The sequence below is a fragment of the Plectrocnemia conspersa genome, unplaced genomic scaffold (genome assembly GCF_051122295.1).
Source record: "Plectrocnemia conspersa isolate PC_06_02 unplaced genomic scaffold, ASM5112229v1 ptg000014l, whole genome shotgun sequence".
Classification (NCBI taxonomy): Eukaryota; Metazoa; Arthropoda; class Insecta; order Trichoptera; family Polycentropodidae; genus Plectrocnemia; species Plectrocnemia conspersa.
Genome location: NW_028277178.1, coordinates 11,797,755 through 11,813,032, shown reverse-complemented (window position 1 = coordinate 11,813,032; position 15,278 = coordinate 11,797,755). Strand labels below are relative to the sequence as shown.

Below are 15,278 nucleotides of genomic sequence, written 5' to 3'. Positions count from 1 at the left end.
AAATTGGCGCTCTAGCGCCATTTAAAATATGAAATATTGTGCGCGGCCGTTACAGGTGTTACGGTAATGGCTTCCGGGCTACAATTGCCCGGAAATATCCATTCTGTCAATCGGCTGTAGTTATGTACTTGGCCTGAACCGAAGCCTGAATGTTTTCGGCTCGGAAAATATTAATTAGATTTTTTTCGGAATCCGATACGGACACGCCTCGTTCATACATGACTTTGTAATTTCGTTTGTTAGTGGAAAATTGCCCATCATTATAGGTGCTTTAAAGTAATTAATTGCGATTGTTAATTAATGAAGAGAGCTTTGTAAAAGCTTAGCTTTTTCCAACGAAGTTGTGAAATTGGTTACGGTTAATCTTTCAATCTCGTGAATTGAGATTATATCTCTTTTTCGTCTCAGTCGTCTGGACTTGAAATTGTATCTATTCTTATTAACAATAAAAAGCTTTACGTGGCTCTCGCGTGAAATGATGCCTCTCTCGATTTAATAATATTTATATAAATAATATTGCTGATTCGTAAATTCATACAGTTCTCATTGTATGTTTCATATTTATTTTTGGAGTTGAAATAAATATATTTTTTGTGTTTTGCGGCTGAAGGGGTGAACTTTGTGGCCAAATAAACGCTGTAAAGGTTAGAAACAGTTTATTTTATAAATAGCCACATATATAACGAAATGTAGATGCCGCTATTAGGTGGTTGAAGTGTTCGCTGGCGTGTCGAGTTGTATTATTGTCTATGTTTTCGTGGAGTAGCTGGGATCTCTCGTAATGTGTTCTCGAGATGCTCTTTGGACGATTCATTGATGTATATCAATAGACACTTGCTGCTGTGTCTTCAATGTTTTTCCTACTGCGTCTTTTTTCTATGACCACGTATTACATATTTTAGTATGCTGGTTCGAGACAGCTCTGGCGAATTGCAGATAAGAATGTCTGGAGCCAATTGAATCGCTTCTTGAACACATTCCCGAAATGTGTTCAGCCCTAAAATATGAACGGTCCTGATTGTCATTTTCAGTAACTAAAAAGTTGAAAAACAAAAAAGTAATGTACGTAGGATAGCATGTTTTATTTAGCGCTCGTCCTTTCCAGACAAAGAGTAGTTTTTTTAGCGCTACTTATGTGTGATTATCGTTTGAGACGAATGTGCCATTGTGATCCGTACAATAAGCACAATTATTTGTGCTTATAATTGTGTTGTAAAATACTGTGTGTGACCTTATTATTGAATATAATATCAAGTAATGTATATTTTCAAGCATTGTCAGCTGATATCTTTTATAAATACTATTACAATTACTGCATTGTCGTAGGTGTTCGAGCTTTAATATATTCTATGACTTTCAGGGCTTCTGATTTTATTTTTACTGTATTAAACCACTCGAACTTATAAATATGTTGTATTTATTATCAAGTATTTATGGTTGGAAAAATCTTATGGATGCAAATAATTGCACGTGGGCTTATTAATGCAGGTTTAATAACAAAGGCTTATTATTATTATATTACACATATGTATATACATAAGCCATATTTCACATATCTCATTATATTATATATGTATATGACATATAGTTTGATATATTAAGTCCACATTAGCGCTCTCCCTCTCATGTCGCGAAGGCCACGAATATTCCGTTTCTGTCATCGTTCAACAACAGCCTATTAAATCTATTTCGTATTCCGTATTAAATACACTACTATATATATATTTTTTATTGCGATTCGTGCATCGTATTATTTATTAATAAAAAGCGATCGATTCGACGGATTCGCGAAAGCCTTTCGCGTTGAATTATTTAGCGTAATGTTGTCGTATTGTAAAATATTATTCTTAAAAGTTTTTTTCTACGTAGGCACTGCTGAAAATACCATGAGTAAAACAACACATGACAGCCTAGATAGGGGTAGGTATGTGGCATACGTATATGTATTACGGATGTCTTCGTATATTTATAGAAGCTTCAAAAGCAACGATCAACCGGTGGCTCGCGATCAACAAAAGCAGCTCGAATCTTGCATTAAGAAGACTTTTTAGATCGGATTATAATGGTATACTTCCTTTATACGTTCAGTGTCGTAGCAGCGATGTTTAGAATTGTTGCAATTTGCTAGTCACTGCGAACGATGACCCTCGCTCTGAATAATGTGCCAGTCGCGGACTCACGGATAATCTAATTAAGGTTTATCGCTTTCCGGTCACGTCTGTGTCATGACAATTTGTGCCCTGCGGTGCCCAACCTGCTGCACCACCAGCTAGCGAAATTTTCGCCTATTTACAGTCTCAAGTGTAGGCGTGTAACTCGACAAAATTGGTTCAAAGCATATGCACGTAGTCTATTCTCGCGTGTGCGATTCGCTTTTCCGTTTGCAATTTGCCCTCACTAAGAACGTGTGCATGTCTATTGTAGTAGTGCTTGGATACGTTCGATAATTCAATATGGTGTCTTATTTAGGGCCTTGTGGGGAGTCGTTTCTTTGTTACCTGACATTGAATTGTGTATTAAAAATATTTATTTCCGAACAGATGCACAGCTTCATCAATTAATAACTCGACCTCGACGGTGACGGTGACTAGACCCATAACTTTGAATTAAACTATCGGGTGCTATTTAACAGATAATTATTTTAAGCGATATGTGCATTAAAATAAGAACTTTGTTCCATAATACGAATTGTTTGTGCATTTATGTAAGGCAAATCTTCGGATTTTTTCTTCGAAAAAGAATTCGTAAGGTGTTCACTGTTCTAATTTAAGGCTTATACAAAAACAGACTTTTAAAAAAACTAGTTTCAGAATTTTATTACTTCTAAAAATTTGCTTTTTAAAACTATACAAATTTAGTAAAAAAAAACGGGTTTTCATACCCTAGTTCTGATCAATGCTAGCTCGCACCTTAACTGTCCAATAATAATGCACAAACAATTAGTTTTTTGAAGTAATTATTTTATATATTGCTTATTTAAATTGTCCTCTTAACTATCTCGAAACATACATGCTAAGTTGGCCCCTAATATTCTCAACGCATCTCATTATTTACACACGTTTATTAAAAAGAGAATAATACAAAGACACGCTTTCTTTAATCGCTCATCATGACGCACATTCGCCTAAACAAAACATTGGCAAAATATCAAAATCAATCGCATTTCACAGGTGAAGCTTTAAAGTTCGTTTTTTACTGTTGTAAATGTAACGATTTTATACATCAGGGCGTAAACAGCGTGTGTTACAATTCTTCAGACAAATATGTAATTAATGCATCGTAATTTTTCAGCTACTATTACGGCCATAAAGTATATTTTAATAGTTTTATAATATAATAATCTCCCGTTGCTTTCCATCCAAAGAAGTCGAGTGATATATAAAAGTAATTCACATAAATTTTAACTTTCCACAACATATCTGCAAACCGTATTATAAGAAACTACAAGGAGTTTCGTCTATGTGCTCTTAAGCTTTCCGGTGATGTAAACAAACCATTTTCGACTAACTTTCCACGTGAGTTGAGATTTACTTAATGTTACTCGATATGTAAGCGAGTAGTAGATTTATTACAATATCAAACACGAATCAAACAAAAATGAGGGCTAGTTATAAATTATTTTTAAAACATATCTTGCCATGGCATTGTGCATCTATCTTTTTCATTTCCTCTATTAATATAGTGTTATTAAACATATTTCGCTTTCATTTATATTAATGTACATATATATATATATAAATTGACGTTAACTATTGCCTTATAAATTTGTAGATATATTAATATCAGATTTTACAATCAATTTGAACACTGTTTCACTTTTAACTTTTTAGCGGTCAGGAGCGAGGCTCGCGGCGAGTATTTATTCAATGAAAATGCATCTTAGTTTGCACACCACGATGATTTTTTATGAATTTATGTGTGATTGTTTTGCAATTTTTGATGAGGCAAACGTTGACATTTATAGTGGAGCTTTACACCCAATTTTACACTTAATGCCGTCACGTGTTGTATGGTGCGTGTTCATTATACTTGCACTTTATGTGAAATTTCTTTTGATTGTAGATTAACACTAGATGCTACGATATATACCCACAGCTTACCCCAACTCACGCTATTAAGATGAAAATCTATGGATTTTTCTGCTAATATAATGTAAAATACGCACCATTTCATGCCGTTTCTCATTTATTTTAAAATTTACAAAATAAATTCTTGGTTAAGTTAAATATTAAATTTAACCAAACTTTTCTGTTAGTTTAACCAAATTCATACCCATATCGTGATCCAATTATGTATTTTTTTATCAATCTCACTTTGTCAACTTTGTTCCAAATATGTATATTATACAATACTTATTTACAATCAAGGTCTTACTCTCCGAACAGGCAGCTACCATTTACCTTTTTGCCTATGCTTATTGAATGTTCATTATACTGCGAAGTTTTAATTGCCATAACCGTCTAATCCCGTGCCGATCGCAGTTTTGATAAAACTATTTTTTTCATCGTACTATAATGAGCATAAAATGCGATGTCGCGTTTATTTAGAAACTTTCTTGCGCATGCTGCGTGATGTGTTTTATTTTACTATGGAACGGTATATTATGTTATTGCCTATATGACTACGTGTGTTAAACTGCGATGAGATACGATAAGCAGAGTCGACTATAAAATCATAATAAAAAACGACTTAAGGTCAGCTTACAGAAGCTGTCGGCCGGTCGTACGTTGGCCTAACTCTATTTGTATTTGAAGACGCTTCAAAGGATCACGAATGTAAAGTTTATATAAATATTTGTAAATCAAACCAGGTTTGACGCGATTTCCAGATTGATGTTCCCGTCATAAGTTGATAGTTTCAAGCTCGTGTTTATGATTATGTAGCGTTCGACTTTTGCCATGTTTCATGTTGTGTGTTTTGTGGGCGGTGTAATAGCCTCAAAACTAGCAAAGTTTGGATTTATATTGATTGATTGATTATTTTTCGCTAAACATAGTTTTATTGTGCAGACTAAGGTCGAATATTTTAGTGTTCGACTTACATAAGTTTACCGTGAGCTTTTCGTGTTTAAATATACACCTCTATTTTGTTAAATAGCGTATGTATATACTGTGCTGTATTCTTATTGGATGCCACACAAAGGACGCTGCAGTCGAAATTGCAGTACAACCCCGACAATGCGCAATGCACCGTGCGCTGCTGTGTCTTTATCAAAGCTGATTTTATTGTTTATTTTTCTTTATTACAGGAGCAAGCTCATTCGGCGGCGCTCGCAGCTGCTGCTCCAGAAGAAGCGGATGATCTGTCTCCACTTCCGCAGCCGGCTGCCCAGCCGGCCAGGAGACGCGGTGGAATTAGCGCTGAACCCGTCACAGAAGAAGATGCCACCAGTTACGTTAAGAAGGTAATTTCTAGCATAAATCACTCAGTTAAAATTTATTGTTCTGTCTTGGGGCGATTATAGATTAAAACTAGCTTAGAATAACTTTTTGCACTCTTCTCGATAAAAAGGATTTGCCTTTCAAATTTTAAGATCGCTACGTTTCTTCAGGCATGCATAATGTATTTTTTTTTATTCATTTTCGATTTATACATACATATTTAATGTGCGGGACTTCATTTAAAACCGTGTGTTTACATTGAGATGTTTTAACGATGTATGATACGTTTTATTCTGGTGTGCTAAAGTTTCTGGATCTCGGCTATACTCTCTTTTCTCTGTTTGCGAATTCGGAAATGAAGTTGTATAAGTGTCAAGTTCCCGACGGAAGTGAAATCAATACGCGGTGTTTGAGCTTATATACCCTATGATAATTAGGGAAAGTACTTCGCCTAATTGAGTTTTGAAAATTATTTTGTTAGACTATCTGCATATGAAGATTAAAAAATCAATAGAATTAGCAATGATGTAATTTCTTTGGAATGTATCATCTCTGGCTTAAGTATATTTTGGTGCATTTCATTGTATTATGCACCGAGCGTATTATTTGTTCAAGTCTTTGTTGCAAGTACCATTTAATGAAATAATGAGCAACCTCAGGCCCGCGGGCCGTACGCGGCCCGTGAGCAGTTGCTCTGCGGTTCGCCGAGATTTTTAAAAGTATGTATGAATATTAATAGACATTCAAAGTAAAACATCAAAATTGCTGGCATACTGGCCGTTCGCAGCTACATGAACAGTAATGCATTACTTTCAGTACAAAAATTAGCCGTTATGCATTACTTTCACTCGAGCTCGTCTTGCAGTTGGTATGTCTTATATTTATTTATGGTTCTCTGAAACTCGTATTGCTTAATCCTCGAAATATGGCCATCATTTTGCATATTAACTGCAAAAAAAAACCGCGCAATGCGTAAAATCTGGTCGTTTTAATAATTTACTGTTTTATAAAAGGGCAATGGTTAATTTGTTAATCACGAGCTATATTTTACACCCTAACGTATTTTTTTGCTAATAAACTTAAATTAATGTTATACAAAATTAAAACTGATGAGTAATGGTCGAGTAGTGATGTCCCTTCAAGCTACCTATTTGCCACTTCTGGCTAACAGCATGTGTAGGATTAAAAATAACCAATTATATTTAGCATATAAATAAATTGGCATCGGACAAACATCAATGAATATCTCACTGAATTTTAAAAGATTTGTTTTTTTATAAATTTTAAAATAAACTTGGCAAATATATTTTGTGTACAAACCAATATTTTATTTATATTTATCTTGAACATGAATTTGGGAAACTTGTAAATAAAAAGATTCGCTATACCTACCCTAGAATAGTGCTCTAGAAACTTTATTTTTATCGAAAGTTTCTCATATCGAATACCGTATTTTTAATCGTTTAAATAATAGCTTTTTAATCTTCAGCGTTTAAAAAGCATTGTCAATTTTTAAATGTATACATATTTATATGTTTTATATGTGTATGCAATATAACGTGTATACTTATAAACTTCGATTATCTTAAAGATATATATATGTATAATATCTCAGTTATTAATCTAGATAATGTACAATTAATATAACAAGAAATCAGCTAATTGACTATCACGCGATAACTGCCTTTAAATACACACTCCCAAATACACGCATACGTCAAAATAAAATCGACACGTTGAAATGTGTACGCACTTATTCGGAATTGTATTGCGTGGAACGTGACCCGGATATTGTATTCCTAAGGGTGGGCAACTGCTATGTAATAATTCGATAACGTTAACTTTCAGGTCGTGCCCAAGGACTACAAGACGATGGAAGCTCTGGCGAAGGCCATCGCCAAGAACGTGCTGTTCTCGCATTTGGACGGGGACGAACGATCGGACATATTCGACGCCATGTTCCCGGTGAACTACCTGCCCGGAGAGCCTATCATCCAGCAGGGCGACGAGGGTGACAACTTTTACGTGATCGATTCCGGAGATGTCGAGGTTTGATTATATTTTCAATAACGAATTTTAATGTGTATTTGCAAGAAAATAGTGCCTGAACCACTAAACACTAAATTCCTCGATAATAAATATGGAATTTTGATTCCAGAGGTTCCGGATGAGAAGACTGAACATAATCCTATAAATTTGTACCGTACTTTTTTCACGTTCTTTAGATAATCTTTAAATATATTTTTTTATCGTTTCCCTAAAAGTTTTACGAATAATTACTGTAAACATCTGATGATTATCGTCATCGAATGAATTGGATTTTAATATATAGTATGCATCAAATATAGTGCATCGGTTAAATATGTTCGTCTTCGTGCTTTTAAGAACAATTTTAACGTCATTGCTTAATGCAGATTTAAACTAGGTCAATTGCTGGAATGCGAATTTAAAATTGCATCGCCTGAGCACAAGTTAGCATCACGTCGACAGTGATTCGACACCTAATTTTAAGAGTTTCGAAATTTCTGCCATTTTCACCCATTGTCATTTTCGTTGAATAACAGAGAAATTCGTTAAGACTCTTGGAAAAAAAATTAATTTAGAAAATTTCGGGATTATGTTTACTAATCTTGGGATTCATGCGTATTATAAATTGGATACCAAGATTGGATTCGTCGAAAGCGAACCAATGATACGCCTTCCACTGATTTCTACTATTATGTATTTCTATTTCTAACAGAGTAAATATCGGACTGATTAACGAAATGTTTTTAAGAGATTCCTCATAATCTTTGTAAGGCCCACATATTTTAATTTTGGCGATAGTTAATTGCACTTTAGTTTAGATCAGGAGTCGGCAATCAGATGCCTACAGCGATTGGCCATATTTGCTAATAAAAAAAATTAATACCAATTTATTTATATTTATAAAAAACAAATATTTTATAAATATAAATAAATTGGTATGCATTGGCAATGAATGACAGTTCTGACATAATAATCTGTACAATTAATAATATTTATTCAAAGCATTGTGCACAGTGACTTTAATGTTTGGAAAGAAATGACTATGTAGCTTAAATAGACGAAGACGAAGAAAATTTATATCATTTTACGTGATATAAATCTGTATCTGTAATTGGATGGCAAACATGAAAGACAGCCTTTATTGAAATTGTTGAAGATTCACAATGTGAATTTTCCAGAAGGTTTGAGGTCTTTCGAAAAAGATTTTCTATGGAGTCGCCGGATTAGAAGTAAACTAAAAAATATATATATTATTGGTTATTAAGGGAATTTTTTTACTTCGCGGCTAATTTTCTTGTGCAAAATTATTAGTTATTTAGGAGAATTTTCGGTTTGTTTTAATTGAGCAAAATTAGAGTGTTTTAAAGGAAAAATCTTAAACAATTTTGCTTTGCAGCTAATTTTTTTGTGCATAATTAATGGTTATTAAAAATTTTTTTTTACTTCGGTACTAATTTTCTTGAGTAAAATTAGTAGCTCTTAAAGGGAAAATCATAAAAAATTATTGAGTTAAAATTAGTACACAATTTTATAAGGTAAAATCATCCAATAGAATTGATCGGATTTTATCTTGTAATTTATTAGTTAATCGCGATCGACTGGAACCCCATTCCTCTTAATGACTTGCGGTCCGGTAAATAAAACTAAAATCTGAATATGACCCACGACTCTGAAAAAGTTGCTGACCCCTGGCTTAGATCATATTTAATAATTTACACTAATAGCAAATATATTGCATAAAAAATAAATTATTTCAGTATAATTAAATTTATTCGATATTAAAAAAAATATTTCACCATTGAACAAATGTAATGCATACAAGAACAATTATTATCACTTGTATTAATTACTTTCTACTATAAAACGGATACTTTACACCGTGACACCTTAGCGTGCGGTTTACTTTCACATATGTTGACAGTTTCGAAACGTCCATTTGATGTTCAAACCAAAACCTATTCTAAATGAATTAACCAAACTCCATAAAATTATCCGCAGGTTCAGGTTAAGATTGTACCACAATTGCAACATATTAAATTTATAGTGGAAACTTTCCTAATTATAGTTACATGTACCATACTATTTAAACTAAAGTGTAATTATATATTCCCCTTTTAATTTAAAGGACATTTGATTTATATAAACATAACAGGGAATTGGATAGGCTTCTTATTGCATATTGAACAGAAACCAAAGATTTTTTTAAATAATTTATAATATCAACCATTTTAAAATTATTATTTATACTATAAAACAGAAAATACATGTGTCTTTCTGTCTGTCACAAGAACTATTCACAAACAGTGAACAGTAGCGACGTAACATTTGCAAACGTTATTATGGCTGCTTTTTCTAGGTTAACTGTGCTATTTACAACTTTTAAGTTGAAAGTTGAGCGGAACAGCGACTTGCTCACGACCGACTACACAAGACAAGAGATTAAAATATTGTACACTTATCCTTCGCTTTTCGCGGTTAAGAAAAACATGTTTTTATAAAATACTCGAAATCAAACATATTTGGTTCCACACGTGTATCGCATTGGTTAATAATAGCTTACTCCCACTTCTTGCAATTAACATTTGGAACCTCTCCCACTGCCCATGCAGCGTGTCTTGAGTTGCTTTTTGGAGTGCACGTATGTCGTTGAAGATTTTGCTTGTTTACTTTATAAGTTAAAGAAACTAAAAAGTACACGTGAATACTATTCGATCGTTTTATTACAAATTTCGTTCTATGGCTTGATTTACGCTATATTTTCTGGAACGTATCTACTGCATAAGTCAAGGGATGAGTGTATATTGTCAAGTATTGAAATTAATTTGTAATAACAGGATGAATGAAATTAATTATGAATAACGAATATGTTAAAATCTATAATGCTCAGATTTTTGCATCTACCGTAGCATGTTAAATTTTGTCAATGTATTTATTGCCAATTTGTTAATTAAATAATTCACATTAGTTTTAAAATAAAAAATCTATAAAACAGCAAAAAATTAGCTGTACAACTTAGGCAAAAAAACTGCGTTATAATAAATAATTAAAATAACGTACAAAAAATATGTTCACATAAAAAAAACTTCCGCAAGTTAACTATCGATATTTTTAAAATATGTTTTTGTCATGAACTTTGTCGTTTCGCACCACTGCACGCTGGTGAGTTCGGCTTTTAAGCAAGTAATATGAAATTATGTCTGTTTTATTAACTTTATACTCCCAGCGGAATAATAAGCAATGTTTACGGTCGATTGTTATTCAATTATATTTTCCTGGTTGTTCAGGGTAAATATGACGAGGTAATCGAATTAACTCGGTTGCGGCTCGTCAATTATCCTGTATAATTTTCGACTCGTACGTCACTCAAATTATTTGGCGATAAAAGCGATATATTCTATTTAATAGAGTGGTGTGTAACACACTATAAATATACTCTATTATATAGTACTTAATGGACTACAAAATTGTATTTAAATGGGTTAAAAAATTTACTCCATATGTGAAGCGTTCCGAATACCAATCAGAAACTTTGTCCTTTGAAAATGGCTAATGAATACTAACTATAAAAGTTTAGACCCGCCATTACTTAAATATATTATAAAATAGAGTCAGTTAACAAATTTTAGCATTACGGACCTGGAGAGATAAAAATAGTGCTGATATATTTCGTAAAACAAAAAAGCGCACGATGAGCTATATATGTATGTATGTAGATAGTACAGCGGTTACATTGGGGAGGAAAGTTGATTATCTACGTTGTTGAACTGTATTTTTTAGAGTTCATGCAATTTTTTAAATATCTTATTACAAATATGAACGAATGCTTAACAGATAGTTGACCAAATTTTTAAATTAAGAATAGTTAAAAAACGGACGAATATATTAGAATATTTAAATTGTATACTTCAGCCTGAAGTACATATATGTATGTAAGTTTCATGATAGTTATTTTAAAATTTGTAACATCATTCTATTTACTCCGTTGTCTATTAGGGCTATTTTCGGTACTTTTCTTTTGCTGAAGTTCAAGTACAGAACTAGTATTATCTTCGTATCGCCGCTTTTTATTAAATGTACAATCTACCAGATGGAATAGGCTAGAGGCAATGCGTTTGTTTTACCGTTAGCCCACGGTTCGAGATAATCAAACGCTCCTTCGAAACTTCGAAGCACGCCCGCGCACCCCTTTGTCTCGTCGCAGGCAAATTAGATGCCCCGGGCTGCGAAAAACGCTCTGAAAATCGTCGTGTCCCATTGATACTTCCCCAACGATATACACGTTATTAATCCCTTTTTCTTGCTCCAAGTCTTCGGAATTCCGGATCCATCCCGCGGGCGAAAACCAATTTCAAAGTAGATAGGGACAGCGGCGAAAATATGATACATTCTTCTCCAGATAATAAGAATAATGCCCTTTCGTTTGTATCGCGTTCGAAGGGTTTCACTTTCGGCGTATCGATTTTGCCGTTCGGTAAATAAACAAAAGCGCGCGTATGGACGAACCTTTATGCGAGTCTTCTTTTTTTTCTCACCGATGCGATGCGGTGATCGGTGGACCAAGGGTTGCTGTCGTAATTTCCCGTCAGGCGGTTTCCTTTCATCTGATTATAGATCGGTTCAGCGGTTCTTTTGGTCGGTTTATATTAATAGACGCGCGTATGACGTCGATGTTTTACGCGACCTATTTTTTACGATTTTGTGACTAAAGTTTTCCAATAAGACGCGAAGGTTGGGATACGCAAGAGTTTTTGTTACGTTCATGAAGATGCGCTTTTTGCTAAGTTAACGAATTTTCTGTAATGAGTGTGCCCATCTCGTATATACGATGGAGAGTTTCGCTATAGATTTACGGACGAACTACTACGACTTTTGATAATTTATAGTAATGGTGTTTTTATATTAGGAGTACCAGAAATTTCGCCATTATTTTCAGATGATCTATACTTTGAGGTCTATCCATTACGTAATTATTCATAAGTGAAAAAGAGATGACAACGTTGGTTGTACACCCCCACGAATTTGCTCTAAAGTACAAGATGCGGATATACGTTCGATATACATATCATTACTCCTTTCTATATTTTAAACAAATTTGAAGAAATTAGAAATTACTATATTTTTTTGTGTAGGAATTGTGAAAATTATAAGCTATCAAAATCAATAATTTATCAATCGTTATCATTTACGTATGTATATCGATAAGAATTTGAGTCTGTACAATATGAATCCGTTCGCTGCGACTGTCGGAATAACAATGAAGCAGTTGAAACGTATATGACAACTTTGCTCGGCGCAAGCGGACCAATGAAATACCGTTGTGAAATACGAGATAAGTGACTCTCAAAGTGACTCTGTTAAATGAAACGAAGTATGGTTTAAGTTAATCCGTATCCATACGTGGAAGAAACATCTTTGTGGGTTATTTTTTTTTTGTAGAACTCTTTATTGGCGTTATTTTTCGTACATAAAGTCTTATTTTTTTCTTAAGGGTAAAATGTTTAAGCCCGAAATCGGCGATGAACACTTGCGACACGACACTATTTTTTTCGATGACTAAATGCAACCAAGCCATTAACACAATGTATGGAGAAGTTCTAAAAGTCAACAGACGTCAATCTTATTTTCGAAAGATCAAATCACCCCCCCCCCCTTTTTTTTTAATTTGGCCAAAAATTGCATGTCATTGAATGTAATACTACGACTCTTAGTAAAATCGAAATATTAAAATAACGACGCTTGCTCCCCTGGAAAAAGCTGAAATGACGTCCCTGCCCGACAGTGTTATAATATCCGATAGATTAGATAAGTTTCATGGAACTAGCAAGAATCCAAATGTATCATTTATGTTTTCATTTTTTGCCTTTACACACTCCTTTCAAAGATTTTTTCAGGTGCCTACCCACCCTTTCCTGGAAAACTATATCTCTCCCAACTGTCCTGCAACAAAGCTCTTTGAGTGAGGTTGATTTAGGCAATCAATAGTGTATTTTAGCGTGAAAGGCTCACAGTACCTAATATTTGATTCCATTTAGTTGAAAAGCCGAATACAATATATACGTATGGATTTCTTCGAGCTAGATTTGACACTTGAAACAACTTGAAACTGAAATTATAAAATATTTATTAAAATGTTAGTTAATATTCCTACACTAAATTTGTTAACTTATCACAATGTTTTTAATAGATAAAAAAAATATAAGAAGAAAAAAATCATTTTTATATCAAAATGAAATAATATATACCCTTGAAACTTAAATGCTTATCTTTAACCTATCAGTTAACTTATATTTTCGATAGTAAAAATATATAGTATCTACTGGTGAAAATGTATTTGGACTTCACTAGTGAAAATATAACTTTACTGAAAAATACATATTCACTGTAACATTTGTACATCGCATTGTTTACGAAAATGGTTGTTAAAGTGAATGGCAAAAGTTGAATTTATTTACGTTCAATTTTATTTTTTATTTCCAGGTGTTAGTGAATGGAGAATTGGTCACCACCATCGGAGACGGAGGGAGCTTCGGCGAGCTGGCGCTCATTCACGGGACTCCTCGCGCGGCCACTGTTCGCGCCAGGGTCACGACGAAACTGTGGGGACTGGACCGCGACTCCTATCGTCGCATCTTGATGGGATCGACCATCCGCAAGCGCAAGCTCTACGACGAGTTCCTGTCTCGCGTTTCTATATTGGGTACTTATTATGTCAGATTTTGAATATATGTATATATAAGGTGACCAGACGTCCTCCTCATTTGTACTCCTTTTGCACTTCTTCAACAAAAAATTCTGAGATGGCTTTTATTTTTGTATCCTTTGATATTTTCAAAATCTGGTCACCTTAATATATAAGAACATTTTTTTCATTAATTTTTACAATTGCAGAGAGCCTCGAAAAATGGGAGAGGTTAACGGTTGCGGATGCTTTGGAGCCGGTCTCCTTTGAAAATGGTGAAACTATTGTGAGGCAAGGCGAACCCGGAGATGACTTTTACATCATTCTTGAAGGTATATCTACTCTTCTGCTCATTAGAGCTAATCCATATTGTTAACTAATGTTTCTTTTTCGTTTGCAATTTTCAGGCAGCGCTCTCGTGTTGCAACAACGATCAGAAGGGGCTGGTCCCCGCGAGGAAATAGAAGTCGGGCGACTTGGAGCGAGCGACTATTTTGGCGAAATAGCCTTGCTGCTCGATCGACCACGTGCCGCCACTGTTCGGGCTGTAGGTCCTCTCAAGTGTGTTAAACTCGATCGTGCAAGGTAATGTTGTCAATCTAACTATTAATAAAGATTGAATGATTTAGGCTATTTACTGTTGCGTAATGATAGTCTTTGTACTTCGATTTATCTGTTCTGTTTCCGGTTATATTGTGTCCTGTAAGTGTTTTTTGTTGAATTATTTTTATCAACCCGCACATATTGCACAGCTTTGATATATACGAATATTAACCTTGAGAATTAGCTTATTATGTGGCAATCCACGAGGATTCAGAGAATTTAAGAACTGAACCAAATGACTGATACCTTATTCTCTCTTCACTACCTTTATCAATTGATTAAAATTAACATGCCACAACTGGCATTGTCTCTTGAATTTAATTATTTATATCACTGAATTATCTCAACAAATTTGTCCTCTATAAGAATAATATAATTAAATATCTGTCAATCCAGCATCAAATGAAAAGAGGTCGACACACGTATTTGCTTACAATAAAATTAACGTTTGAATACTTGTATAAAATAATGCCTATTCCAAAGTTCAGGGAAAAATCGACTATCAAAACGTTTAGTTTTCACCATCTCTTTTGAAGTAGTCATAAAAAATTGAATTCGAAGCATTTTGGTTTTTTATACTTATGAAG

The 15,278-nt window shown here is 33.9% G+C and overlaps 1 protein-coding gene across 3 annotated transcripts in view; it reads left to right on the top strand.

Moving 5' to 3' along the window:
- Positions 1-15,278, top strand: part of Pka-R1 (protein kinase, cAMP-dependent, regulatory subunit type 1) — an 83,292-nt gene that overhangs the window by 67,147 nt on the left and 867 nt on the right. For all 3 annotated transcript variants that reach the window (XM_088204738.1, XM_088204739.1, XM_088204740.1), the window contains 5 exons: positions 5,249-5,404; positions 7,230-7,430; positions 13,887-14,106; positions 14,298-14,420; positions 14,496-14,673. In XM_088204738.1, coding sequence (XP_088060864.1) covers positions 5,249-5,404; positions 7,230-7,430; positions 13,887-14,106; positions 14,298-14,420; positions 14,496-14,673 — 878 coding nt within the window. The remainder of the gene's footprint in view (positions 1-5,248; positions 5,405-7,229; positions 7,431-13,886; positions 14,107-14,297; positions 14,421-14,495; positions 14,674-15,278) is intronic.